At 42.5% G+C, this 26,904-nt stretch overlaps 2 protein-coding genes across 9 annotated transcripts in view; both read left to right on the top strand.

Moving 5' to 3' along the window:
* Positions 1 to 14,986, top strand: part of CETP (cholesteryl ester transfer protein) — a 35,640-nt gene extending 20,654 nt beyond the window's left edge. For all 3 annotated transcript variants that reach the window (XM_069107781.1, XM_069107783.1, XM_069107782.1), the window contains 7 exons: positions 4,792 to 4,842; positions 8,119 to 8,286; positions 11,252 to 11,319; positions 12,096 to 12,138; positions 12,959 to 13,028; positions 13,797 to 13,882; positions 14,646 to 14,986. In XM_069107781.1, coding sequence (XP_068963882.1) covers positions 4,792 to 4,842; positions 8,119 to 8,286; positions 11,252 to 11,319; positions 12,096 to 12,138; positions 12,959 to 13,028; positions 13,797 to 13,882; positions 14,646 to 14,720 — 561 coding nt within the window. In that variant the 3' untranslated portion in view covers positions 14,721 to 14,986. The remainder of the gene's footprint in view (positions 1 to 4,791; positions 4,843 to 8,118; positions 8,287 to 11,251; positions 11,320 to 12,095; positions 12,139 to 12,958; positions 13,029 to 13,796; positions 13,883 to 14,645) is intronic.
* Positions 14,987 to 25,142: 10,156 nt separating this feature from the next.
* The window catches only part of NLRC5 (NLR family CARD domain containing 5), a 101,110-nt gene continuing 99,348 nt past the window's right edge, over positions 25,143 to 26,904 (top strand). For all 6 annotated transcript variants that reach the window (XM_069107785.1, XM_069107784.1, XM_069107786.1 and 3 more), the window contains exon 1: positions 25,143 to 25,377. The gene's annotated coding sequence lies outside the window, so the exon portion shown is untranslated. The remainder of the gene's footprint in view (positions 25,378 to 26,904) is intronic.

Here is a 26,904-nt window from a genome sequence, read left to right on the forward strand (position 1 = left end):
AGAGAGAGAGAGAGAGAGAGACAGAGAGAGACAGAGACAGAGACAGAGAGAGAGACAGAGAGACAGAACATGTACCTAAGCTTGACCCTGTGCTATTGAACATTTTTATCAATGATTTAAATAGTCGTAGATGGAATGCTTCCCAAATCTGTCACTGAAGTAAAACTGGGAGATGTAGCTCTAGCTTGACAGATGGCAGAGTCAAGATTCAGAATGATCTTGATAGTCTAGAATGCTAGCAAGTATAAGAAGATGAAATTTAACAAAGACAGATGTAGTCTTATGCTTGGGTTCAAAAAAAAAAAAACTTCACAAACGTGAGAGCTGAGGCATGGCTAGAGAACAGTTTGTCTGAAAAAAGATCTGGGTGTTTTAGAAGAACACAAAATCAATAGGAATTAACAGCATGCTATAGCAGTCAAAAAAACAAATACTTTGGGGAAGCTAGGTGGTACAAAGAATAGAGCATGAGCCTTGGAGTCAGGAGGACCTGAGTTCAAATCTGGCCTCAGACACTTAACGCTTACTAGCTGTGTGACCTTAGGCAAGTCACTGAACCCCAACTGCCCTGCCTTCCCCTCTGCAAACCCCCCCCCAAAAATACATTTTTTTTCTTTTTGGAGAGCAGTTGGGGTTAAGTAACTTGCCCAAGGTTACACAGCTAGTTTTTTTGTGTGGGTTTTAAGTGTCTGAGGCCGGAACCGAACTTGGGTCCTCCTGACTCCGGGGCCGGTGCTTTACTCACTGCACCACCTAGCCACCCCCCAAAAATATATTTTTTAAAAATTTAAGAAGCTAATACAATCTTGGGCTACAAAAAGAGAGTAATATTAATGGTGTCCAGATTAATGAGGTGACAGTACTTCTGTACTCTTCAGTAGTGGTGGTGGTGGTGGTGGTGGTGGTGGTGGTGGCAGCGGCAGCTAGCATTTATAAATACTATGTCATTTTTTCCTCATGACAACCCTAGTAAGTAGATACTGGTATTATCCTATTGTGTAGATGAGGAAACTGAGACAGACTGAGGCTAAGTGGCTTGCCCAGGGTCGCACAGCTAGGAAGTGTCTGAGGCCAGATTTGAATTCAGGTCTTCTTAACCCCAGGTCCAGTACTCCAGTCACTGAATTGGTAGACCATATCTCCAATACTTTGGTCAGTTCTAATCATAGGAAGGACATTGATCATCAGGAAAGGGTCCAGAGGAGGGCAACAGGGATGATAAAAGGCCATATAAGAATTGGTCGAAAGAACCAGAAGGAAGTACATTCCAGAAAAGAGAAGGCCAAGGGCAGGGCGTGATTAGAGCTGTACTGAACTAGAGTTAGCTATGCCTGGAGGAGGTGTGTTCTCTTTCATGAAAGGCCTTCAAGCAAAGACTAGATAACCCTTACTGGATCATCTGCTGCTGAAGAGACAATCCTTATTCAGGCATGGATTGGACTAGGTGACTGGAGAACACTTTCAACTCAGATTTGGTGTTTCTGTGATTAAGGTTCTGTCCTATTCACATGTCAGTGAGTTACAAAATATTTCCAACTCTTTCCCTTAGCAAATTCTTCACAAAAAATTCCTCTTATATGTTTGATTAGGTAGATAGGGTTCCAGGAAACCAACCACAAGGCTTGTTGAAATCTAGATGTCTCCTGAAATCAATAACCTGCTCTCACCCAGCACTTCCAAAGCATTTTTCTTGCCATTGTCTCATGTGATTCTCACAACAGCCCTTAAAGGGAAGCAGGCAAGGATCATTGAACCTATTTAACAAATGATGAGACTAAGGCACAGAGAAGTTGGGTGACTAGAATTCAGGTTTCTGACTTCTAGTTCTGAGTTCTTTCCACTCCTAGGAAGTGTAGTATTGTAGAAAGAGCACTAAAGCTGGAGTTAGGGGAGATCTATGTTCAAATCCTGGCTCTGACACTGAAATAGCTGAGTGACCTTGGACAAGTACCTTCATTTTTCTGTATCTGCATTACTTTATCTGTAAAAATGTAGGTCAAGGGGCAGCTAGGTGGCTCAGTGAACAGAGCAACAGTCCTGGAGTCAGGAGGACCTGAGTTCAAATCTGTCCTCAGACACTTAACACTTACTAGCTGTGTGACCTTGGGCAAGTCACTTAAACCCCAATTGCCCTGCCTTCCTCTCTCCAAAAAAAAAAAGCAAAAAAAAATGCAGGTCAAAATATTTCTAATTCTCTAACAGGGTTGTTGTAAAGAAAGCATTTTGTAAGTCTCAAAGTACTAAGAAAGGGGTGAATTGATAATAGCACTATTATAATTTCACTAAAAGCAAAGAGACCATTTAACATGAACTCTCTTCTCCCTACCTCTGGGCTCCAATATAACTCTACATTATCCCCTCCTCACTTAATTCTTCTTTGCTCCAATCTCAGGTTGAATAGATGACCCTTCCTCTTGCCATTCTAACCCCTCCACTTGTGCCTTTGATCCCTATTTCCTCCAGGAGCTTTCCTCTTTCTATCATTCCCTCTCTATCCTTAATTTTCAATCTCACCTTATCTACTGCCTCCTTTCCTGTTGTTTATAAAGATGCTCCCCTAACCCCACAAAAACCCCTTTATATGATCCAACTATCCTCTCAAGCTCCCATCTTGCATTTATCTTCCCTTTTACATCCAAACTCTTAGAAAAAACTTCCTACAGTCTTTGTCTCCACTTTCTCACACCTCCCACTCACTTCTCAGGCCCTTGCAATCTGGCTTCCCTCCCCACCACTAGACTGAAACCATTCTCTCCAAGGTTACCAAAGATCTATTAATTGCTGGATTCAATAGCAACATTTATTGATTATCTTCTCCCCTTGACTTGCTCTTCTCCCCTGGTTTTCATAACACAGCTCTTTCTGTCTCTACCTGTCTGGCAGTTCCTTCTCAGATTCCTTTGCTAGATGATCATCTTTGTCATCATCACCCTCCTCACTACACCTCCCCCGCCCCATATATGGATGTAAGCCAATGTTCCGTTCTAAACTCTCTTCTCTTCTTTCTCTACACACTCTTGGGGGAATCTCATCTGCTTCTACTAGTTCAACTCTCTCCTCCATGCACACAACTTCCAAATCTATGCAGGCAGCCAGCCACAGTCCTCCTGAACTCTAATCCCATATCACCAACTGTCTATTGGACATCTCCAGTTGGGCATACCATAGACATCTCAAGCTCAAAATTAAAACTCCAATCTCCATGCCTTTGCGCAGACTGTCCCCTATTACTAGAATGCACTCCTTCCTTGCCTCTGCACCAGAAAATCTCTAGTTTCCTTCAAAATTCAGTTCAAATTCATCTTCTTACAGGAAGCCTTTCTTGATCCCCTAAGTTGCTAGTGCCCTCCCCCCTAAGAAGTCATTATATATATATATATATATATTGTGGGGTAGCTAGGTGGTGCAGTGAATAGAGCACCGCCCTGGAGTCAGGAGGACCTGAGTTCAAATCCAGTCTCAGACAATTGACACACTTACTAGCCATGTGACTTTGGGCAAGTCACTTAACCCCAATTGCCCTCCAAAAAGCAAATATATATATATAGTCTTTCTCTCTCTCTCCATATATACATGGAGAGAGAGAAAAAGAGTTTTCCCCTAGTAGAACGTAAGCTCCTTGAGGGCAGGATTTAATAAATATTTTTGCTTATTTTCTAAATATGTATTGTTTTCACCTAATAGAACGTAAGCTCCTTGAAGGCAGAAAATGTTTCATTTTTGTCTTTGTATTCCCAATACCTAGTACAGTGCCTAGTAAATACAGGGCACTTAATAAGTGCTTTTTGAAAGACTAAATGCATATATTAGTAGCAGGACTCAACCTTTAGGCATCAGAAGTTTTTGGAGTTTGAATTGACCTTTAAGATTATATTGTCCATTTTACAATTATTTTATAGTTGTTTCATATTTTACAGATGACAAAACAGAGGAATGAGATGTTTTTCCTAAAATCACATAGGCATTGTAGTTGTCAAAAACCAGAATTCACACTTCTGGCTCCAAATGAATCAAATAGCAAGCATTTATAGGTGCTGGTAGTACAAAGACAAAAATGAGAGTTCTTGCCCTCAAGGGACTTATATTCTATTGGGGGAAACAATATAAATTTAGAAAAATAAATACAAAATATATATTAAGTCCTGTCCTCAAAGAGTTTACATTCTATTGAGTAAAATAACATGTACAAATGCATAAGTATATACAAAATAAATACAAGGTAATTTGGAATGGTGTACTAGGAACTGAGAGAATCAGGAAAGATTTTATATGGGACTAGGTTCTTGTTCTGAGCTTTGAAGTAAGGTAGTAATTCTAAGAGGCAGAGGTCAGGAGTGAATGCATTCCAGGCAAAGACATGGATATGGAGGGTTAAATGTCATGTGTGAGACTCAGCAGGAAGACCAAACTGAGCGTGGGAAGGGGAGTAATGTACATGTTCTTAAAAGGATGTTATTGTTCCCCCCCCCCAATCCCCAAACTCACCCACCCCCACCCTGCCCATTACATCATGTTCCAGTTGTTCCTACTTCAAAGTGTCTAAACTTGTTCTGATTAAATTTGGAGGCTGGAATATGGATTGAAAGAAGAGGTACATTTACATGATATCCCAGTGTCATAGAAGGTCAGAGCTAGAAGGAATTTTAAAGATCATCTGACTAGTAAATTCCCTGATTTTTCAAATGAGGAAAGTGAGGCCTAGAGAAAGAAATTCCTTATAAATGCTCTTTCCATCAGCCTGACTTCCTCTCCAAACCATCCCCCTCATCCATATTCTGGTCTATTTCGCAGGCATTGCTGGAGAACAAAGGCCTGGATACCACCCAAGATATCTTGTTGGAGGTAACTTCACTATTTGATGGGTTGTACTTCCTGGCAAATTGGGGGTGGGAGGAGGGGACGGGGAATGGAGATTTTTCAGACCATGTGATACATCCCAATCCAGGGCCAGTCCTAGGAACTCCCTTTATTCCCCGATCCCCTTGGTTGGGCTGAGCCTGGATGGGAAAAACCTGTTCCCTGGGCATGATAGAGAGCCCTACTGCCTCAGAACCTCCCCTAAAGGGTGTGGCCCCTAAAGTTGTTTATGTGACTCTGAATTGCTTACTGTCTTTCAAAGTCTGGTGAAATTACTGTGGGTTGATAACCCTTTAACCTACCATCTAGATTTCTAGTGCAATCAATCAGTCAATGAACAAGCATTTTTTTCAGCATCTTGGACACAGTGCTAGCCAGGCACTGGGAAATGCAGAGAATTCCAAATGATGCACAATCCCAGCCATTTCTATTTAGTTTTGGTGACATTAGTAATTTTTCTTTAGCTATTGCTTTACCGCTCTAATTCTGGGCAACTGAAGTTACTTATAAGCCCACTGATGAGAAGCAGGAATATGCTAGAGCATTAAATGGAGCCTGCTTGGGGGTGGGAGGAGTATTGGCAAAAACAAAGTTCATGAAGTAGATAATCCAACTGTTGATGATTGAGAATTTATTGTTGTTCAGGTGTTTCTGACTCTTTGTGGCCCCATTTTGGGAGTTTTCTTGGCAAGGATACTGAAGCAGTTTGCCATTTCTTTCTCTAGCTTTTTACAGATGAGGAAACTGAGGCAAACAGGGTTAAACGACTTTCCCAGGGTCACAGCTAGTATGTGTCTAAGATCAGATTTGAAATGAGATCTGCTGACCCCAGTCTGGGTGCTCTATCCACTGCACCACCTAGTTGCCTGCATTGGAGAATTAGCAGTATTGTTAGTAGTGGGTGTCTGCCCAATACTGAACAGGCTGTGCAGAGGCACCCAGGAAGCTAATTAGCTAACTGCCTTTCCTAGGCCAGACCTTGCCAAGAACACCCACATCTTCTTTGGAACCCAACCCATAGTCATTCGAAAACAATTTTCCTGGAACCAGGGGTCTTCAAGGGCTCGGAGTACATAGTTGTCAAGTTATTTTTATATCATTTATATTTTTAATTCCTTTTTTTTTTCAATTAGCAAAAATCTATTTTCTCTCCTTGCCACCTCCTCTCCTCTTTGGGAAAAAAAGACATGAAAAACAACACACTCGTAACAAATGTGAATAACTAAGCAAAACAAATTCCTATATCGGCCATGTCACGATCATTATAATCAAATGATTAAACCAGTGAGACAGAGCCAAGGGCTGATGAGGCCCAGATCATGAGTCTCTTTTAGACTCATTGGTTACCTCAAAAGAAATAATGTGTATAAAATAAATTTCAAACCTTAAAGCATTATATAGATAGGTACATGCATGTATATATATATATATATATGTCAGTGACATATTAAGTGACACACATATATGTCATTTAATATCATTATTTTCTGACTGCCATCAAGGCTGTAACTAGGGTGGCATGCTTGGTACTTTAAACCAGGACACTGACATTTGGGTGAAGCATGTTTCTATCATTGGTTTCCCTCTATTCAGGGAAGGAAAGTGAAGGCAGATACCAGGTCCCTGGCAGGTCAGTGTTGGGATAAGGAGCAGTTAGGAATACTGTCTGATAAAGAGCTGCTGCTTATTCAGATTACATGCAACCTTAGTCAGAAGGTCAAGTCAGCTCCTGGGCTACTTAGGAACAAGTGGTAGGCAAAGGTGTAGTCCTCTTGACCACTTTTGAACCATGAAGAAAGGCTCTTCAGGGCTTTGACTTCTTTGAAAGGAAGGATATATTTCTCCGAAGCTCATTTTATTTCAGTTGCCTCTTAGCACACTCTTCTCAGGAATGAGAGCCTTGCAGGACCCTGAGCCCTCCAGAAACATGTTCCAGGGTGGGGAACATGCTTCTCTGTTACACATTCAGTCGAGGAGAAGGGGTAGCATAGGATGAGAGTTGATTGCCCATATCATGATTTCTAGCCTCCTTCAAATGAATCTGTCCCAAGTTCCAGGAGGTCCAGCTCTGACTCTGTCCACCCTCTGAGTGCTGATGAGATCAGAGGCATCATTGAAGCACAGTTGCTAAAGAGGTCTAGCCCTTAGTGAAGGACAACAATTACCACCTCAGCAGGTGCCCTAAAAACCTGTGTGTTCATTAAAAAGCATTTATGATGGACTTACTGTGTGCCAAGCACTGTGCCAAGTTCTGGGGACACAAAGCAAAGCAAAAACATGGTCCCTGCCCCCAGGAATTTGCATTCCAATGGGAAAGACAACATGTAAACAGTCTCAGAAACTTACTTGCTATGTGATCTTGGGCAAGTCATTTAACCTCTCTTTGTCAATCTCTCCAACCCATAAAAGGGGGTAATAATAGCATCTACCTTCCAGGGTTGTTATAAGGATCAAATGAGATAATATCTGTAAAGACATAAGTCCTTTGTTCTCAAAGACGACCATGACGTCAGGGAGATGATGACATGACTTGCAATTGACTTTGATTCGAGTGAGATAGGGTTGTGCAAGGTCACCGGCCTCACTTTCTCCTCCAGAGCCATCTGGGTCCAGTGGCCAGATCTTCATCAGGACCCCTGGAGATGGCCCAGGATGCAGTGGGAGACCTTGGCCCTTTTAAACTAAGGTCTTTTCAAGTTCTCACTTTGAGTGAGGCAACACTCATTCAGTGAATAGGCCTCTTTAAGAAGTGAATCAAGGGAGTAGGTGCTATATAAATGCTATCTATAATAATAAGAATTATTATTATCTATATGTTCATAATATACACTATATATAAATAACATATAAATATACAAGATATATAGAGTATAAATGGGAAGTAATTCACTGGGCAAGGGTGGGGAATAAGGACTGATGAGGCAGAAAAGACACCATGAAAGTCTTTCAGGTTAGATTTGAACTGAATCTTGAGGAGGCCAAGGAAGCTAGGATTTGGAGATGAGAAGGGAAAGTCTTCCAGACATGAGGGACAGTGAGTGAAAAGGCACAGAACTGGATGATGGAATGTCATGTGCAAGAACAGCAAGAAATCTAGTATATCAATTATAGTGTTCATTCTCTATACTATCAATCATAGAGTCCAACTAGCTGTTGCTAAATAAGCATTGCTAAATAAATCTCTGTCCTGAAAGACCAGATGTACCAACTCTTCCAGGCACCTGACCTCTGTCTCTGGCATGGGATTCTTGTCTTTTGCAGATTTTTCAGGGTTCCCCCTTCAGTGCCTCTCAGGTGATAGTTCGAAGCATGTCTTCCCCCCTCATCACCTGCAAGCTGGAGGGCACCATTGTGAAGTCCTCTGTACGTGTGGAGATCCAGCTCCTCCAACAGGACCAGAACCCTATAGTGGCATTCTCTTTTGAAGAGGTAGGTGTGATACATTCTAGTTCCTAGATGTCACCAGATTCTAGCCTTAGGCCCGGGTTTCAGCTGCAAACATTCTTGACTCCCTTCTCTAATTCTGAGAGCCCAGACTTGACTCACCCTGCCCTGTGTGGGCACGGTGCCATTAGTACCCTCTTGTGCCTGCAGAAAAAAGTAGCCTGGGCTCTGGGATTGCCCTAGGTGCCAAGACTCTGCTCTCATCATATGTGCCCAAGTCAAAGATTTTCTTCCTTGGTTTTTGGCCCAAGTACACATAGTGTGATGTGCAAAGACCACTACATAGGAAGTCCAGAGACCAGGCTTCTAATCCTAGCTCTTCTACTTATGACCTGTGTGACCTGGGCAAGTCCTTTCCCCTCTGGTTTCTTTCTTTGTAACATGATGATAACTACCTTTTCCCAGACTACCTTGTATTTAGCTACTTAGTATAAGTTTACATTGATTCACTTTATATTTAGTGTATATCTATATGTGTGTGTTTCTGTGTATATCCACATAGATACATATATATGTATATATAGTCGACTGTTGTTCTTCATTCTTAAAGAGCACCAAAATGACATCTATTTTATCTATCTGTCTATATTTATATATATACACATACATCCGTATATATGCACACACATATATACACATATATGTATATTTCCCCCAAGTCCATCTTTTTATTTTAATTTTTGCAAGTACTTATTTTCCCTTCCTCCCTCTTCCTTCCCTTACCCCAACTGAACAATAAAAAAATGAAGAAAAAGAAAACCCTCCAAACAAACATGCATAGTCTAGCAAATCAAATTCCCATGTTGGTCACGTCCAAACATGTATGTCTTGTTCTGCATTTTAAGTCACTCACTGCTCTGGCAGAAGGTGGGTCAATTCTTCATATATTTACATCTGCATATTGTCTCCCCAATTTGAATGTCAGGTCCTTTCAAGTTGGGACCTTTTCATTCTTTGTGTACTAGAATACCCCGCATCTACCAGTAAATAGTGCTTATTTCTGTTCTTGATGGACTGATTTCCCTCTAGGTCTGCTGTTCTATATGCTACCTATGTAAATCCCTTTGCAAAAATTAAAGCACTCTATAAATGTCACTTTTTATTTGTAAGTACTCAAACTTGTGTTGTATAGATTTGTTTGTATATTACCTCCCCCATTAGATTGGAAGCTCCCTGAGGGCAGTCTTTGGCCTCTTTTTGCATCACTAGTGCTTAGCATGGTGCCTGACACATAGTAGGCACTTAATAGGTGTTTATTACTTGAGTGAAATAGATTTGTGATCTGCTTGATTTGGGAGTGCCCTCTGAATAATGCAGATCACAACCCATCTGTGTCTGCCCATGCTGGTTTTACTCCTATCCTTCCTTAAGTTCATCACAGGGGGCCCCCTCAATATCCTAGAGGCCATAATAATAATATTATTATGATTCCTCTTCCCAGAGCACCTAATTCTATAACCTTTTTATCTACCTTCACACAGTTACTTATGAGGCATCTTAAGGCAACCACTACCATGACAGAAAGTACCACCCCATCAGAAAGGAAGGACCCAGAAGAAACCTGAAACCCTCTGCCCTTTAGCTGGTTCAGTCTGTTTTTTCTTATGCAGCTATGGTTGTGTTGGTCACATCTTCCATGTAGCTGGCTCTAAACTGGAAAAATCAAGCAAGAAACATTTGTTAAGCACCTACTATGTATTAGGCTATGAATTTACAAAGGTAAAAATGAGTTCCTGCTCTGAGAGCTTGCCCTCTACTTGAGACAAAGAGGACAACTGATAAAACTAAGGATTTGGAAAAGCATTCACAGGATCCCTGGGACATCCTTCTCTCTTAGTTATTCTTTTAGTAGGGGTTGTTAACCTGGAGTCCATGAATTTTTTGTTTTTTTAATTTTTTAAAGCAATCAGGGTTAAGTAACTTGCTCAAGGTTACATGGCCAGGTGTTTCTGGGTGGGTGCTAACTGTCTGAGGCTGGATTCGATCGCCAGGTCATCCTGATACTGGAGCCAGTGCTCCTACTCGCTGAGCCACCTGGCCGCCCCTCCATGAATTTTTTAAAAATACATTTTGCTAACTTGATTTCAGTGTAATTGGTTTCTTTTGTAATCCTATGCATTTTATTTTATATGTTAAAAAATATTCTTCTGAGAAGATGCCCATGGACTTCACCAGACAGCCAAAGGGATCTATATCACAAAAATAATTTAGAACATTTGCTCAATACCTGAGTGATCCTGGCCAAGTCACTCACTGTCTCTGAACCTCATTCATAACACCAGAGGGTTAGGCTAAATGATGTTTAGTTCAAATGAGATAATGGCATTTGACAAAGTTAAAGCATTATGTTAATGTCAGTTATTGCCATCTAAGGTACTTTGGCTCTAAAAATCCTATGACTCCCTCCTGAGACAGTGGATGAGGCAGGGGCTTCTCTATAGAGTTCATCTTCTATAAAGAACAAGGAGATAAATGAAGACTATTGTCAGAGTGAGAAGGAGGCAGATCAGTGGGTAGGGGGTGAGCACTTAGCTCTAAAAAAGTCTCAGGATCTTTCCAGAGACAGAAGAAGAATGAAGCTTCTTCTTCCTTCGCGAAACATTCTTGTGGTTGAAGCATACTATCTTCTCTCTTTTTTCCCCCTTTCTCATGGTTTTTCCCTTTGTTCTGATTCTTCCTGCCCAACATGACTAATGTGGAAATATGTCTAATAGGACCATAAATGTATAAGCTATATCAGATTTCATGCTACCTTAGGGAAAGGGGGGAAGGAGAGGGAAAAAATTTGGAACTCAAAATCTTGAAAATTACTTTTACATGTAATTGGAAAAAAATAAAATACTATTAAGTGCAGGGGAAAATGTTTGTGGGACCTGGAATTTGAGCTTTAGGCATCAAATGTAATATGCAGACACAGACAGGACTTGAGTCTTTGAATTTTTCTCCCCAGGACATTGTGACTGTCATTCAGGCATCCTATGAAGAGAAGAAACTGATTCTAGGCCTCTCTGATTTCCAGTAGGTCCCACCAGAACGGAGAGGGGAGGGTAATGGGGTAGAAGATCCCTTTAATGTCCCATCCCCCTAATTAATTTAATAATCAATTAAGTTAATTTAAACTGAGAGCCTTCTGTATGCCCAGTCCTGTGTCAGAAGCTCTTTGGGATGCAGGAGAAGATGTAATCCCTTCCTTAAAGGGTAAGAGAGTTGAAGCATGATTTACAAAGAACGAGAACGAATGATACTCGCTGTGTGCTGAGTGAAAGGCAGTGTGGTGTAGTGAGTAGAGTGCCTGCCTCCAGTCAGGAAGACCCAGGTTCCAGGCTTGTCTTAGACAAATTTGACTGCATGACCCTGGGCAAATTACTTGACTTCTCAATACCCCCAGAAGCTCTCTAAGACTTAAGGTTGCAAGAGGTGTTAATTGCATTAGTTAAGGGAGTTGAGTGTTTTCTATGCCAATGAAATGGGTAATCCAAAAATGAAAATTCTAAGTACCCAATAAAGGGTGTAGACAGTAAAAATGCAGGGAAGAAAGAGAGGATGGTGTAAAGAAAACAGTGTCCAAGAAGATGCTAAGATGAGAGTATGCTTGCATGATGTGTGGAAAGAATAGTGAGGAGACTGGTCTGGTTAGAGTGAACAGTGTATTCTGGGGGGGGGGGGTGAGGGGGAGTGCAGTGGAGCAGATTGGTGAGGTAGGCTGGAGGCCAGAGTGTGGAGGGCCCTGAGGGGCAGGCTGGGAAGCAGTGAGCCATGGAAGGTCAACACTACCCTCTTCTCTGTTTTTACAGGATTCAGCACAAATCTTTCCATTCTGTTGCTGCATTATCTATGGTAGGTTGACCCTGGAAGAAGAGAGAGAAAGTGCTTACCCTGCTAGGCAGGTATCCTCATGTCCAGGGCCTAGAGAAAGAAACCAGGCATTCAGCCCAAAGGAAGTTAGCTTCTTCCTTCTTTTTGTGCCCTATTTTAGCGAATCACTCAACACAATGATCTGTGTTTGTGAGGAGAGTGCCTATGTCTTAGTATAATGGCAGTCAAACAGGATGTGAGATATCTCCTGGCTCCATTCTAGCTTGTTATCTGGCCTTGGACAAAGTCACTTCATTCATTCATTCATTCCTTCCTTCCTTCCTTCCTTCATTCATTCATTCATTCATCCCACTTCTGGGATGGGAAAAGATCAACCCCAACCCTACCTAAGGGTTAATGAAAGAATCACTCTGAATGTGCTTTGCAAATTATAAACACCAGTACAAATGGTGGAGGGGGCGGGGTGGGGAGAGGACAGGTATTATAGGAGAGGCAGCCTGGCTTAATGGAAAGAATGCTGAACCGTGTTAGGAAGACTTGGTTCAAATCTCATCTCTGACACTTAATGCTTGACCCTGAACAAATGGGTGTCAGTCACTTTTATTATATGGGGAGTAGTTAAGGCGGGAAGGAAGAGAATGAGTAAGCTGGGTGAAAAAAATGAACATGACCCTCGATGGTTTAATAAGTTGGTAGCCATTCAGGCTGATGAGAATTCTTGGGGAAGAAGTATGTAGACCCAGGCCTTCTCCCTTCCCTAGGAATGTGGAAGATCCACACATTTGGTTTAGTTATCTCCCCACCTTGGGGCTCTCTCACTTGTGCTTTCTCTATTTGGCAGAGCCAAGAGTTGATCCAGGACTTCCTGAAGTCCCTTACAACCATGGTGGGCATCCCTGTGATCATCTCCTGTAAGTGTCCTTGTAGGGCACAGGGAGCAGCTGGGTTTGTACTCCCAGGCCAAAGAGAAAGGCTGAGAAAGAAGTCCAGAGTCTCCAAGCTGCCTGGGACAGAAGGCTGTGGCAATAGAGTCAGAGAACCTGGATACCTTTCCTACCTTGATATTCACTATTTATGTGACCTTGGTCAAATCATTCAACTTTCCTGGGCCTGTTTCCTATTTCCTCATCTGAACAAATAAGGGAGCTGGCCTAGATCAGGGGTGGGGAACCTGCAGCCTCAAGTCACATGTGGCCCTCTAGGTCCTCAAGCATGGCCCTTTGACTGAATTCAAACTTGAAGTTTAGAAATAGATCCATTTATTAAGGGGATTTCTTCTGGGAAGTTTAGATTCAAAGGGCCACACTTGAGGACCTAGAGGCCCACTTGTGGCCTCCAGGTTGCAGGTTCCCCACTGTTGGCCTAGATGGAGGTTGAGGTTCCTTCCAGCTCAGGATTTGTGACCCTATGACTTATTGGTGGAATAAAGAGCCTCTGAAGAGGTACACATCTCCTGGAATCTGAAGGGTTTTTCTGCTGCAGTAGGAAAGCCTCTGACAGCCAGGTCAGTCCTCAGGGAAATGTCCCATTCCTGAATGGTATCACCTAGCCTGGGTTCCTTCAGCCCTCAAAATCTTGGTTTTCCTCTCCATACAATGGGACTATGTGCTGTCCTGTTGCTATACATTCTAGGGTCCCAAGGATCTACCACATGGACTTCCTCCCTTTTCTCTCTCTAGGGCTTGAACCAGCACTCACTACATTGTTGAACAGTAAAGGCCTGGACCTCTTTGATCTCATCAATCCTGAAATTCTCACCAGAGAGGTGAGCAAAGAAATGGGGATCCAGGTCTCTGTGTGCCTTCCTAACTCCCATGGGCCCAGGGGATCTGATTTACTACTCATATGACCTTGGATAGGGCACTCAAATTCCTTGGACCTCTCTTAGTTTATCTGTAAAATGGAGGTGGGTTGAAGAGAGGGGAGTGGGCACAGGTGACCTTGAAGATTCTTTCTAGCTTCTAATCACATTCATCCTCTCACTGATTTTCTATACTTCACTGTCACAGGGTAAGATAGTCCCAGAGAAGTATTTGGGTACTTTCCTGGAAGTCTGTGGAATAAGCTAGACTTTTTTCTTAATGAGGAGTAAAGCAAAGAAGGACATCTCTCCTGAAAACTCTGAGCATCCTGGGAATTTGTTCCAACTATTAAGGGAACATTGCCTTGTCCTTCTCTTCAATATGGCGATGCTCAATGGATCGGTGGCACCTTTGTGATGCTGAGATCTAAAGGAAGACCCCCAGCCTGTGTGTGTGGGGTGGGGTGGGGGGATGCCTACAGAGGATTGACAGGGGGCATGGGCAAAAACAAAAAAAAGCGCTAGCTCTGGAATCAGAGGAAAGAAATAGGGCTCAAATCCCACCTCTCACACAACACCTTAGGCAAGTCCCTTTAGATCTCTGAGCCTCAGTTTCCTCATCTATAAAATGACAGAGATGGACCAAATGATTTTTGAGGTCCCTTCCAGGTCTAAATTTTTCATCTTATCCCTCACCCCCACCTATTTCCCTTTTTCCCCCTCTCAGGGTTACCTGGTACTCCAGATGGACTTTGGATTCCCCCAGCATCTGCTAGAGGATTTTCTGCAAACCATCATCTAGAAGAGAGCCAGAGAGGAGCTGCCTGGACAACTGAACCAAAGGGAAATTGTGGAAGGCTGCCTTAATCTCCTCACCTGTCAAATGGGAATAACCAGGAACACTTTCACTATGGCACCTCACAGGGTTGTTGGGAGGATCAGATGAGCTCATGGGTCCAAATTGCTTTGTAAATCTGCAAAGCTGTTATTATTCTAATTATTCTCATTAGTATTTTCATTGTTTGGTCCCCCTTGCCTGCAAGAAAATAAGAAAGAACGTTAGTGGTATTTGCTGTCTTCTTGCCTCCTTCCCCTACTCCTAGCCCTACTCTACAAGGAAGCCAGAAGCCCTCACAAGCTCCTATTGGTATCAGTCATAATGTCATTAAATCTGGGAGTCACGCTACCTCTTTCGTGGGAGACTGGGAAAGATGGAGGTGTTTACTTCTGTTCAAAAGCCTTGAGGAAGTCTGATTCTTCTCTCTTTGTCCTTCATGGGTTTTTCTTGTGGTCTCTAGTGGTTTGTTTTCATGGCACTTCCTCCAACCCTGTTATTTCTACAAGACAAATCCCCTTCACTGTAAGATTTCCTTATACCTTCCTTCCTCAAGTGCTAGGGTCATATGGTGGCCACCACCATGGTTTAAGGGCTTCCTATAAACATAGTCTGAAATTAGGACTGTGGCAGAATCCTAAAGCAGAAGGGCTCTAATCCACTTCTGCCGTGCACACACACACACACACACACACACAAACACACACTGTGTGTGACCTTTGACCTTTGGGTTTACTTCTGTGGGCCTCACATTTCCTTCCTATAAAATGAGAAAATTAGACAATATGATCTCAGAGACTCTTCTCAGCTTTTATAGCCTAAAAGTCTATATTCTAAGATCATTTCTCCTCTCTGAGCTTCTGTCTCTTCACCTGTAAAATGATAAGATTGGATTAGGTTATTTCTAAAGCCTTTTTCAGCTCTTACATTCTGCTATTCTGAAAAGCCAGGATAATAAGAAGCAGTGGTTTGCTGGTTGAGTTGGTGTGGTTTAACAGGATTGTTGACCCTTTAATTCCTTCTTTACTGTACCATCACTTACCAAATTTATTTCTCTAAAAGATTTCTCTGGTCATCTCACTCTTCTGTTTGAGGATTGCCCATGGGACCCACGAGATAAAGTCCAGATTTCTCATTTGGCATTCGAAGTCTTTTATGCACTAGCCTCAGCTTATCTAACTCTTGTGTTGAGCCTCTCACAAAGGATCAGGTCCACTTTGATAATATTCTCACCTCTCTGCTTCACAGGACCCCCCTGCCCCGTGAAAGATGTGGAAAATAAATGATCCCACCTAAAGTGTTGTCACTGACATCCCACAATACTCACAAAAAGGAAAGTCAATTTTTTTTAGAAAACAAAATAAAACATACAACAAAGCTCATGGAAAATTAAGACATCTTCCAGGGAATATCCCGTTCCTAGGGGCCTGTGTAGGGTCTCAATCACTTATAGTCCTGGGCTAAGTAGGGCTGCTAGCAGGCATTGCCTCTAGGCTACTGAGCAAGGAGTGGGTTGGTTTGGAAGAACTCTCTTCCCCATTGGGTCATAGTTCTAGATCTTTAGTCCAACCCCCTCAGGCTACAGATGAGAAAACTGAGGTCAAAGGAAATTAAATGACTTACCTAAAGTCACATCAGAGGTATGATATGAACCCAGATTCTCTGAATCCAGAGTCAAGGCTTTTTCCACTGTACAACACTACCTTTGACAGTCTGTTAGGCAATCAGGGTTAAGTGAACAGTGCAGAGTCACACAGCTTAGTAAGTGGCTCAAGTCACATCTGAACTGAGGTCCCAATGACTTCAGCGTCAGTACTCCATCCTCTGCACCCCCTAGCTACTCTAGTAGCTGTATCTTGTAGTGCTATACAGCTTCCCAAAAGTAGTCATGACTGTCACTCTTCACTGTTGTTCAGAAGCTATCAGAGGAACATAGATTTAGAGCCAGGAAGGACCTTGGAGGCCATCACTCATGACTTTCTAACCTTGGAGATGAGGAAGTTGAACGTGAGAATTTGAGTGATTTGTCCAAAATCACACAGTTAGCAAATGTAGAGTTCCTCCAGCCTTTCAGCACAGTGTAGTCAGTCACTCACACAATAAGCACATCAGGAGAGCTGACAGCTACCCCCAAACCATTTCCTGCTGTGGGCATTGTCCCACCGCTACGGAAAGGAACACTGCAGTTTCCTTGTCTTAGTCAGAGAGGTAGCCCTTCCTGTATCAAAGCTCTAACTCAGTATCCAAAAGAGGTGGCTGCTGCTCTGGAGATTTCCCATGTGTCAAGTTCCTAACAATATCTATTCACAAAGGCTTGACAGAGGAATCAGGGACTCCCCTGCCTCTCACCAAATAAATGTTGCTTTTGTCTTGTAGACTATAACTGTGAATTGTGAGTGAATCATGATGAACAGAGCCAGCCTAGGCATCAGGAAGGCTTGGGTTCAAGACTTGTCTCTCCACCATACTGGCTGTATGACCCTGCACAAGTCACAACCTCTCTACATCCTCAACAACGATCTAAGACTAATTTGAAGAGCAGTTGTCAATTTGAACTGGTAGAGGGAGTTTGGGGGGTAGAAATTCCCCTACATCAATGAATGAAAAGATCCTGACCACTTCCCACTGCCACAAAATTATCCCTATTATTATCTCTAAACTGATGTCAATCACCAAGAGAAACCAGGTTTAGACATGGTGACCCCCAAACCTAATGTTATCTTTCTTTGGATACCCAGGCAGACATAGAAGGAGAGCTTTCTACAAGTCTGGGGTTGGATGAAATGCCCCAGTGTGCTCCCAATCTTCCAAGGGCCAACTTTTTGTGATTATTCAAATTACTAAAGACTGTATTTGGTACTCCTAGGGCAGGGAAGGCTATGTATTTCCCAAGGGAACTCACCTCATGCTTATCTCACTTTTCTCTTCTTCCTTCCCTAAATAAGCCTTCTGCTTTGCCCAGAGAGTCCTAATCATTGTTCCCCAAATTTGCCTTATACTTTTCTGGCCTCCATAACTTTGCTTCCAGTATCCCCTTCCTAACACAAAACTTCTTAGGCAGCTACAAAGTGCAATTGATGGAGTGCTGGGCCTAGAGTCAGAAAGACCTGAGTTCAAATACACAAGTCACTTAACCTCTGCTTCAGTTTTCTAATCTGTAAAAGGGGATCATAGTAGCACCTATCTCCCAAGTATTGTGAAGATCAAATGAGATAATATTTGTAAAGCACTTAGCACAGTGTCTGGCACATAGTAGGCACGATATAAATATTTGTCTTTATTATAACTACTTCAGGCTTGGATACTCTAACTCTTCATCCTACCTATGCAAATCTTACTTAGTATTAAGGTCCAACCTAAATCCCTCTCCCAACCTAACCTGTAGTATCTCTCCTTCCTCTGAAGTGGCCCAAGCATGCCCTGCTTGGTATTCTTATTCATTTTTTCACATGTGTAGTGGGGATTGACCCCTGAGCCCAATCCTTGTGAGTGTGTTCAGTGTGCTCTGCTAACGGAGTACACACAGCTGTGTGTGTGTGTGAAATCTATTTCAGATTTGTTAACCAAGTGTTGAACAGATGAACTTTTGATTGGCTCCCGAGCAACGAGTGGGATTGCATTTAAAAGACACCCACTGGGGCAACAGCAACAGAGAACTTCCTTCCCTGGTGAGCAGGGAGGATGAGCTGCTTCAGGTCCCCTCCAGGTGGAAGAGAAGCTTCAGTCCCCCTTTCACCCAAAGTGGCCATAATGCCAAGACAGCATGACTGTTGTTGAGAGAGGTAGCAGTGGTGAGGACAGCAGCCTCCTGTTCCCAGCTGCCTATTGCCCCACCCAGGCCAATTTATGAATGCAGGCTCTGTTCTCTGCCTCTTTTTTCTCACTCCTCCTTTTTATCAGTTGGTAAAATATCAAACTAGGCTGCATCCTTGTGAGATTCCAAGACCAGGTACTAGATGTTCCATTAAAAGCACCAGCAAGGATCTGAAGAGTGACCTGTGGGACCCAATCAAGAAGCTAATTGGACACAGTTTTCAGGAGTAACTTTGTCTGTTGACTGCTCTGCATTTGGAAGTGAACTTGATGGGATGAATATTCAAAGCAACTGCCTTTATTCTGAGTCCACTCTCCCCCAAAACTGAGGTGGTGCCGGAGAGTGTGCCCTCAGATGCTGGTGGGTGGCAACGATGGTAGAATGCTTTATAACATCTGTTCTTGTCATATCTTCTCAGTAAATATCCCTTTGTAAAAGCTAATTGCTTAAATGATTCTGGGGTACTAATCACTGGAGGTTATCAATCATATAAGGGAGATACAAATTGAAACTGCCAATGGGGTCTTAGCCAATTCATTATAGAAGAAATATCCCAACACCTCAGGAGTACCCCTGGAACCCTGAGGGGGAAATATAACCTTGCTCTAGGGGGGGTCCTACATACCAGTGATAGCAGAAATTGAGACAAGTATCCCCAGTATATACAGGGTTAGCCTTGCACTCCGTGAGTGCAATGATATGGTCTTAATCTTTTTTTTTTTTTAATCTCCCATAGTATGGCCTGCTTGGCACAAGGTAGAAAGTAGTAAACATTTGTTGACTGATTTGTTAGGAGGGATTGGAGGAAAGTTAAGGGTCCTCACCCCAGCCCTAGGAAAGTACTTGATACCCTACAATATTCTGAATATAACCCTCCACGTGGGTCCTACTCCAATCAACCGTGCTGTTCAATTCTCAACTTTGGCTTATGCTATTCCCTGCTTCTGGTATGTCCTTCCTCATCTAAGCCTGTTGACATTCTACTCATCCTTCAAGGCCTAATTCATGCCACCTCCTCCAGGGAGTCTTTTCTAACCCCATTAGCTGAAAGTCATCTCTCTTCTGATCTTAGAGCATTTTATAATTTTCTTCTGTGCTTAACATGTTCTAGTTTATTTTATATTTATATGTAGCAAGTCTTATGTCCTCCCACTAGACTATGGGACACAAGTGTAGGCTGAGTGTTCCGCTTCAGATGCTGCAGTGGCAATAGCAGCCCACATCAGCTTGAGTGTTGTCTCTTTGAAGCCTACAGGAAATAATACCGACATTACCTACCTCACGGGGCTGTAATGAGTTTCTAATGATATACTATATGTAAAGCCCTTTGCAAAAATTTAAAGCATGACATAATCATCAGCTATTTTTACAGTCATGACAGGTAATTTGGATGCTAGATGCACATTCTAGTGGGAAAGGGCCTAGAGATGTTTAAGGAAGGCAATGCATCTCTATTAATTCACCATCATTGAGGGAGAGTGATATGTAATTTGCCCACCAGGTGGTGAGTTAATTCAGCCACCAGAAATCTTGGAAGAGTATTGGGGAAGTCTCCTGAACAACCAAGTCCTCTGCCCTGAGAAGAAGCACTAGGCAGGGGGGTGGGGGGAACAGGGGAATATATATGTGCGTGTGTATGTATGTGTGTATACATCTATGTGTACACACATGCATGTGTGCAAACTTATGTATATACATGTGTTATGTGTATTATATACACTTTATGTATGTATGTGCACATATATAATATATGTATATTTGTATACACATACTGGCTGGAATTTGGCTGGGAAACAATGTGCCACTTGACTCAAAATTATTGAAAAATTTTAGGAAAGCCTAGAAAGTTCTAGTACTATTCAAATACCATTTTTGAACCTGGAATCTTCTGGTTCAGACTAGCTCCCAAATTGAGAGAACTCAGCCATTAAATAGAGGTCTTTCAAGCATTCTTGATGAAAAAACCAGAGCTGAACAGAAAATTTGACTTTCAAATACAAGAAGAAAGAGAAGCATGAGAAGGTAAACAGGAAAAAGATATCATGAGGAACTTATTAAAGTTGAACTATTTGCATTCCTTCATGGAAAAACTATAATTGTAACTCGTGAGACTTTTCTCAGTATGAGGATAGTTGAAGGGAATATATATGTATATGTACGCATACATATAAATGTATGTATAGGAGGGCATATGTGTGCATAAATATGTATGTGTGTGTATATGTGTGAACGTGTACGCATAGACAGAGGGCACTGGATGAGTTGAATATGAAGGGATGATATCTAAAAAAATTAAGAGGTGAGAGAGGAATATATTTGGAGGAGAAAGGGAGAGATAGAATAGGGTAAATTATCTCATATAAAAGAGACAAGAGAAAACTGTTACAATAGAGGAGAAGAACAGCAAGATGAAAGGGAATGGGTCCAGATTACTCTCATTGAATTTGGATTAAGGAGGGAATAACATACACACTCAATTGGGTATCTTACCCTACAGGAAAGTAGGGGGGAAAGGGGTGGGATGACAGAAGGGAGGGCATATTGGGGGGGAGGGTAATTAGAAGCAAACACTTTTGGAAAAGGACAGGGTCAAAGTAGAAAATAGAATAAGTGGGGGGCAGGATAGGATGGAGGGAAATATAGTCTTTCACAATATAACTACTATGGAAATGTTTTGCATAACTACATATGTACAACCTATATTGAATTGCTTGTCTTCCTAGTGGGGGTGGGTGAGGATGGAAGAAGGGAAAGAATCTGGCAATCAAAATTTTAAAAACAGATGTTAAAAAAAAGAGAAGCAAGAGAAGGAGAAGAGGCTAGAGGCTTCTATTCTCTCTCTCTTTGAGTCACACAATGACACTCCCATACTGCATGGGGGAGACAACCCTTGCAACAATGGTTTCATTTTGTGATAGTGGCAGGTACTTTAACTCACAGTCTCTTCCAGAAGGACTTACTCTTTCTTGCTGTAGCTCATTTTCTGTCAACCTGACTCTTCATGACATATTTGGGTTTCTTCAGAAAGAAGGCAATTGGCATAACTCACTATTCCCAGCATCCTGGGGGTAACCTTTGTAGTTAACTTTTCCTACTAATATGGTAGTTCAGTAGTCCTCATTAGTCTATTTCCCTTGAACAAATCAGTCATCAACATTCAATTAGCCTTAACTAAAACATTTACTTAAAATACATAATCAAACATATAGAATTTGCATGATATTTCACCCATAAATTTGGATCACACCTTCCCATTAATGTGCATAGTATCCATGGGGACAGTGGGCATAACCTTAAAAGTTCCAGGGTAGTAAAATATGGGTAAAGAATACATATGGCCGGAGCAATTCACAACCCTGGAACTGTGGACTTCAATGTACTTTTTTTGTCTCAAGAACTCTACATAAAAGTTCCTTGATGAGAAGAACTTCTCTGCAGTGGGTGGGGAGGGATGGGGGGGGAAGAGGAGGGAAGGGTCCCATTGCGGAGCTGAGCTAATTCATGCTATGCAGGACCATGTCATCGGTTATAGCATCTCAGCTGGATGAGACATTCTGTTGGGCTGCTTCCCCATGGATTGTTTCTAAGCATTTCTCTGTTCAGCCTGGCTTGCTCCTGGACAGCATCTGCAGGATCTTCCACTTCCAGCTTGGCTGATGTCTTGTAATGTTCTGCTGGAGTAGTTCTATGCTTCTCAATTAGACATGGGCATTTTGGGTGTTCAGGAAAGACCAGCACCTCTGGTATGAGAGCTTGTTGAGCCCTTTTCAGGGCTTCTTGTCAACCGTTGGTGTCCACCTTCACCCAACTCTCACCTGTGGCTCCAAGAAGATGCAGCATGCTCAGCAGCCACACCCTAGTAAGCTGTCTCAGCAGATGGGCAGATAGACTGAAGGTAACTGACAGGCCTCAAGCCCATTGGTGAGTTATGGGGATGTCTACCCCAAGCATATGAAGACTTCCTCCAGCAGAATGGGCACATGAGGGTAATTTGTTCCAATGACCACAAAGGCGGCAGAAGCAGGCTCTATGGAGCACTTAGATCTTGGTCAGGCATCAAAGACACCATGGTCATCCACTGCATCCTGGGCCATGATCAGCCATTTTGACTTTTGTCCCACCACTAGACTTTGATGACTCAGGAAGAAAAAGGGAGACTGATAAATTTGTGCAACTTTGCCTCACTTAAATCCTAATGGGTCCTCTTCAGAAATGAATACTGAACAACAACAATGCTTCTAAATTTTGGCAAAAGCCTCTGCAATTTTGTTCCTTGCCAAGATTCTTTTTCCCCTGGACCTTTTAGCAGCAGCAGAAAGCAATGGAGTAAAATCTTCTTTGTGTTCTTCTCTTCTTCTTTTAAGCAGCAGGTGGCAGTAGAGAGAGGAGCTCAGATTCTCTGACCACCCAAACTGGCCTCTCAAGTGACAGTGCAGAGTTAAAATCTCTCTTGTATACACTTCTGAAACCTGTTCTTTTACCTTTCTTCCTGGTTCATCAGCTGAGTCTTCTCTTCAAGAGACTTCACTTTATCTCATAGGAACCAAATTTTCATTTTCTGTCACTGTCACAATCAAGTAAAATACATTTGACCAACAATAATAAAATAGTCTCAGGAAATGGGCTGGTCACAGGGTGATAATTTGGGGGCTACATAGACTCTGGAGAGTTATCTACTAAGTCAGAGTGAGTTTGTGATCTGCCCTAGCCTACACCAACAATATCATGGTCTGTACTGAGCTGCAGTGGAGATCTCACAGTTATAGACCAAGTGTTCTGATGCATGTTATCGCCTCAGTTATTAACTTCAAAATTCTACAGTTTGCATACACTAAAAAACCTTGGGAACACCAAACAATGAAGGAGTTCTTGTTTTGTGTTTACTCCAGATTTCAATAACAGTCTTATACAAATGAGCAATTGCAATCTCAGAACATTGAGATAGATGAAGCTCAGCAACTGGCCCCAAAATAAGCAGATCAGTGTAATGGTAAGAGAATTCCCTGATCCAATGGGCCTTACTTAGAGCCCAACAAAAGAAGCTTGCTTAGGGGAGGATTGTTTTTCAGGAAGGCCCACCTTTTGTTACTTTGTCATTAGGCAGTGGGTCACAAAGATTGCGATGTCTTCTGACCTTGGAGAAGGCTATACATACTCCCTGAGGTGAGGTTTTGCTTTGGGGCTCACTTATGGGAAGAGATGTGTGATTTGGCTAGACAAGACTCTGGGCAGCCACTGAGCCCCCTGGACTTTGAAAACCCAAATGTTAGTGCTTCTCTCTCTGGTAACTAACACTGTATGTATGTAATGATCAGACAGCTAGGAGCCCTATATGTTACAATACTGTTGAATTGTGTTATTTTCTCTGTCTGTATTTTTTACCTGCTTGTAACTTCTGTTTGTATTTTGTCTGAAGTTCAGGGTGCTGACTTTTTCTCCTGAGCTAGGTAAATGAGATATGTTTGATTAAACTAAGATTGTTTTGAGTTGCTTTTCTTTAGAAAAGCAGATCAAAGAACCTGTGCTAGCAGCCATCCCGGGTATGCTAAGATGCTTGCTGCTACACTCAGTACAGACCATACTTTGAAGAATGGTGTCAAATTCTTCCATACTTTAAAATGTCAAGGATCCACAAGTTTATTAGTGTGGGTCAGAGAAAACTACAGTCTCACCATGACTTAGTGGACAGCTCTCTGAAGTCAATTTGGCCCCAAATCCATCATCCTGTGACCAACCCATTGCATAAGCCTCTCTGAGTTGGCTGAAACTGTCCTCAGACAACAGACTTCCGGTCCATTACTGAGCCTATATTCAAATCCTTTCCAATTTGGTGGGACCTATCAGGACTTTCACTGTTCTGGCATAGCTTTCAGGGACCTGGGGTTACCTCCCCATCATGATGAGGACTCTGGAGGAAGGCTTGCCCATCTCATTAGGTTATAGTGAAAACAAAAATATATGATGAAAGTGAAAGTGCTTTGAAAAGAAGTTAGAAAGGCATGAAAACATAGTGTTTTCTTGTTGTCATAACAATCAACACATACTTATTAGGCTCCAACAAAGTACCTGGCACTAGGTAGGGTTCAGAAAAATAATTTATATTTATGGTACTTTGTGGTTTCTAAAACACTTTGCCTCAAAAATATATGGCATAGAGGAGAGAGTTCTGGATCTGGGAGGCCGAAGACCTGGTTTCATACCCTGGTTCTGTTCTTTACTATCTTCCAGACCTTAAGCCATCACTTAAGCTCTAAGGGCCTCAGTTTCCACAGCTATAAAATGAGAGTGTCAGATGGGTTGACTTTTAAAGTCTCTTCCAGTTTTATATCTACAATGATCAAGTAATATCCCCAATCCACTGACTGGGAAACTGAGACTCAGAGCTGCGAAATGAGTCCCCCACAATCATAAAGCAGTTATGTGACCTGTTCCACTCCTTTCTCCAATACACCTCGGTACCTTCCCGGCTCTACCCTCACGGAGTTTATAGCTCCACCGAGGAGATAGAAAGTAGAGCAAGAAAGGTAACAAAGTCAACCCCTGGCTAAAACTTAAACAAGAACTTCGGAGATGGGAGAGGCAGACTCCCTCCCTCCCAGAGACTAAAGTAATTCACGTGACTTCCCGGCAACTGCTCGGATCTAGGTGGCAGCTCTCTGCTAGCTGTGTAGCCGCGAAGTTTCATTTTTACTGCGGCTAGCTGATAAAATTACTCTAACTGCAGCCGCCAGCGGGGAAGTTGAGGGGCGGCAGGGAGTGATGGTGAGTGGACCAGAAGAGCTTCTGGAAACCCGGTGCAGCACACACTCGGTGAGTCGTGCAGGGGGGAGACGCGCGTCTGCCGGGGCAGGGGGCGAACTGCAACCCAGATTTCCACTCCTCTAAGACGCGCTTTTCTTCTCACGCGTCCAATCTATGTCATTTTCTACTGACTGGAAGATGGAACGCTGAGGACCGGACTTGAGGGTGGGGGGCGCGGGGAGGGAAATGCCCAGTAGAGGCAGTCCTGGGGGTAAGAGATGCGACGGAGAGATTTTTTCTAGGAAAGAACATTTCCATAGTGAAATGAACGGAGGAGCTCCCGGGGCAGAAGAGAACTTTGGAGAACATTTCTCTGTCGGTAGAGGGTCTGGGCTGGGGGTTAGCGCAGCGACTTTTCGGTGTTTCTTGGAAAGGACTTGCCGTTTCTGAATCGCACATCATTAAGAATACTTGTTTCAGCAAAGCTAAAGGTCCATCCGGAAGCCCAGCCCTTATTAATCTGCCTCCTCTGAGGTGGGGTCAGCAAGGGTAAGGAGAGTGAATCAGAGTGGGTCAGGGTCACCATCCTCCACTTTTCTTTTATATTATTTTGAATTAACATCTCTACTTCCTCAAGCTGGATCATGAAAGATCTTTTCTTCCGACTCCATATTTTGGTGTCCCTAAAGATAAGTTTATGTTTTAGTGCCAGGTGGTTAAAGAGGCCAGGACAGGAGTGGAGCAAGCAGGTTTTCAACAAAGAGAGAAGCTCCTCCTCTTTCTTACTGGTCTAACTGGACAAAAAGGTCCATACCTTTTAAGGATGAAAAGGATGCTTTTTTTTTTGAAAAGGATGTTTTTTGAAAACATTCATAATTGGGCTATTTTCGAATAGTAGACTCAAAAAATGTTAATGCTGAAAGGGATCTTTGAACGTGGAATGTCAGGGTTGGAAGGGACCTCATAACACTGCATGGCAAAGTGGAAGGGACCTTAGGAGACAAAATCTCAAGAGTTGAAAGGGACCAGGCTGCCAGCAGCCTCCTGTAGTAAATCAAGGCTTTAGAAGTCAGGAAGATCTGAATTTTAATCCCCTCCTCCAGATATTTACTAGATGTGTGACCCTGTGCGAATTCCTTGACCTCTTTTGGCTTTAGTTTCCTCATCTGTAAAAATGGTTATAATAGCACTTATTTCACAGAATTTTTGTAAATATCAAATAAGATGATATTAAGTAAAGCTATTTGCAAACCTTAAGTTACTCTGTAAATGTTAGCTATCTAGTTTGTCAAACTCATTTTACAGATGAAGGGAGTTGGGATTTTCAAACAGAGTAGGTTGCTTTCCTCCTGGGGACACTGAATCCTTGGGAGACAAGGGTGACCATTACTCCTGTACAGCCAGAATGAGGATTATTTACTATAATCACAATTTTTAACATATATACTTTTAAAGGTTTTTCACACACATTTCACACAGACATTGTGAACACGATTTGAACTTCACAGAAAACCTGTGATCCAAGCAGGGCAGTTTTCACCATCCCCATTTCACAGAGGATAAAAAAACAAAGGCCCAGAGATGTAAAGTGGTTGC

The sequence above is a fragment of the Petaurus breviceps genome, unplaced genomic scaffold (genome assembly GCF_028583685.1).
Source record: "Petaurus breviceps papuanus isolate PSGF00001 unplaced genomic scaffold, PetGlider_PUasm1.0 90281, whole genome shotgun sequence".
NCBI classification, from domain to species: domain Eukaryota; kingdom Metazoa; phylum Chordata; class Mammalia; order Diprotodontia; family Petauridae; genus Petaurus; species Petaurus breviceps.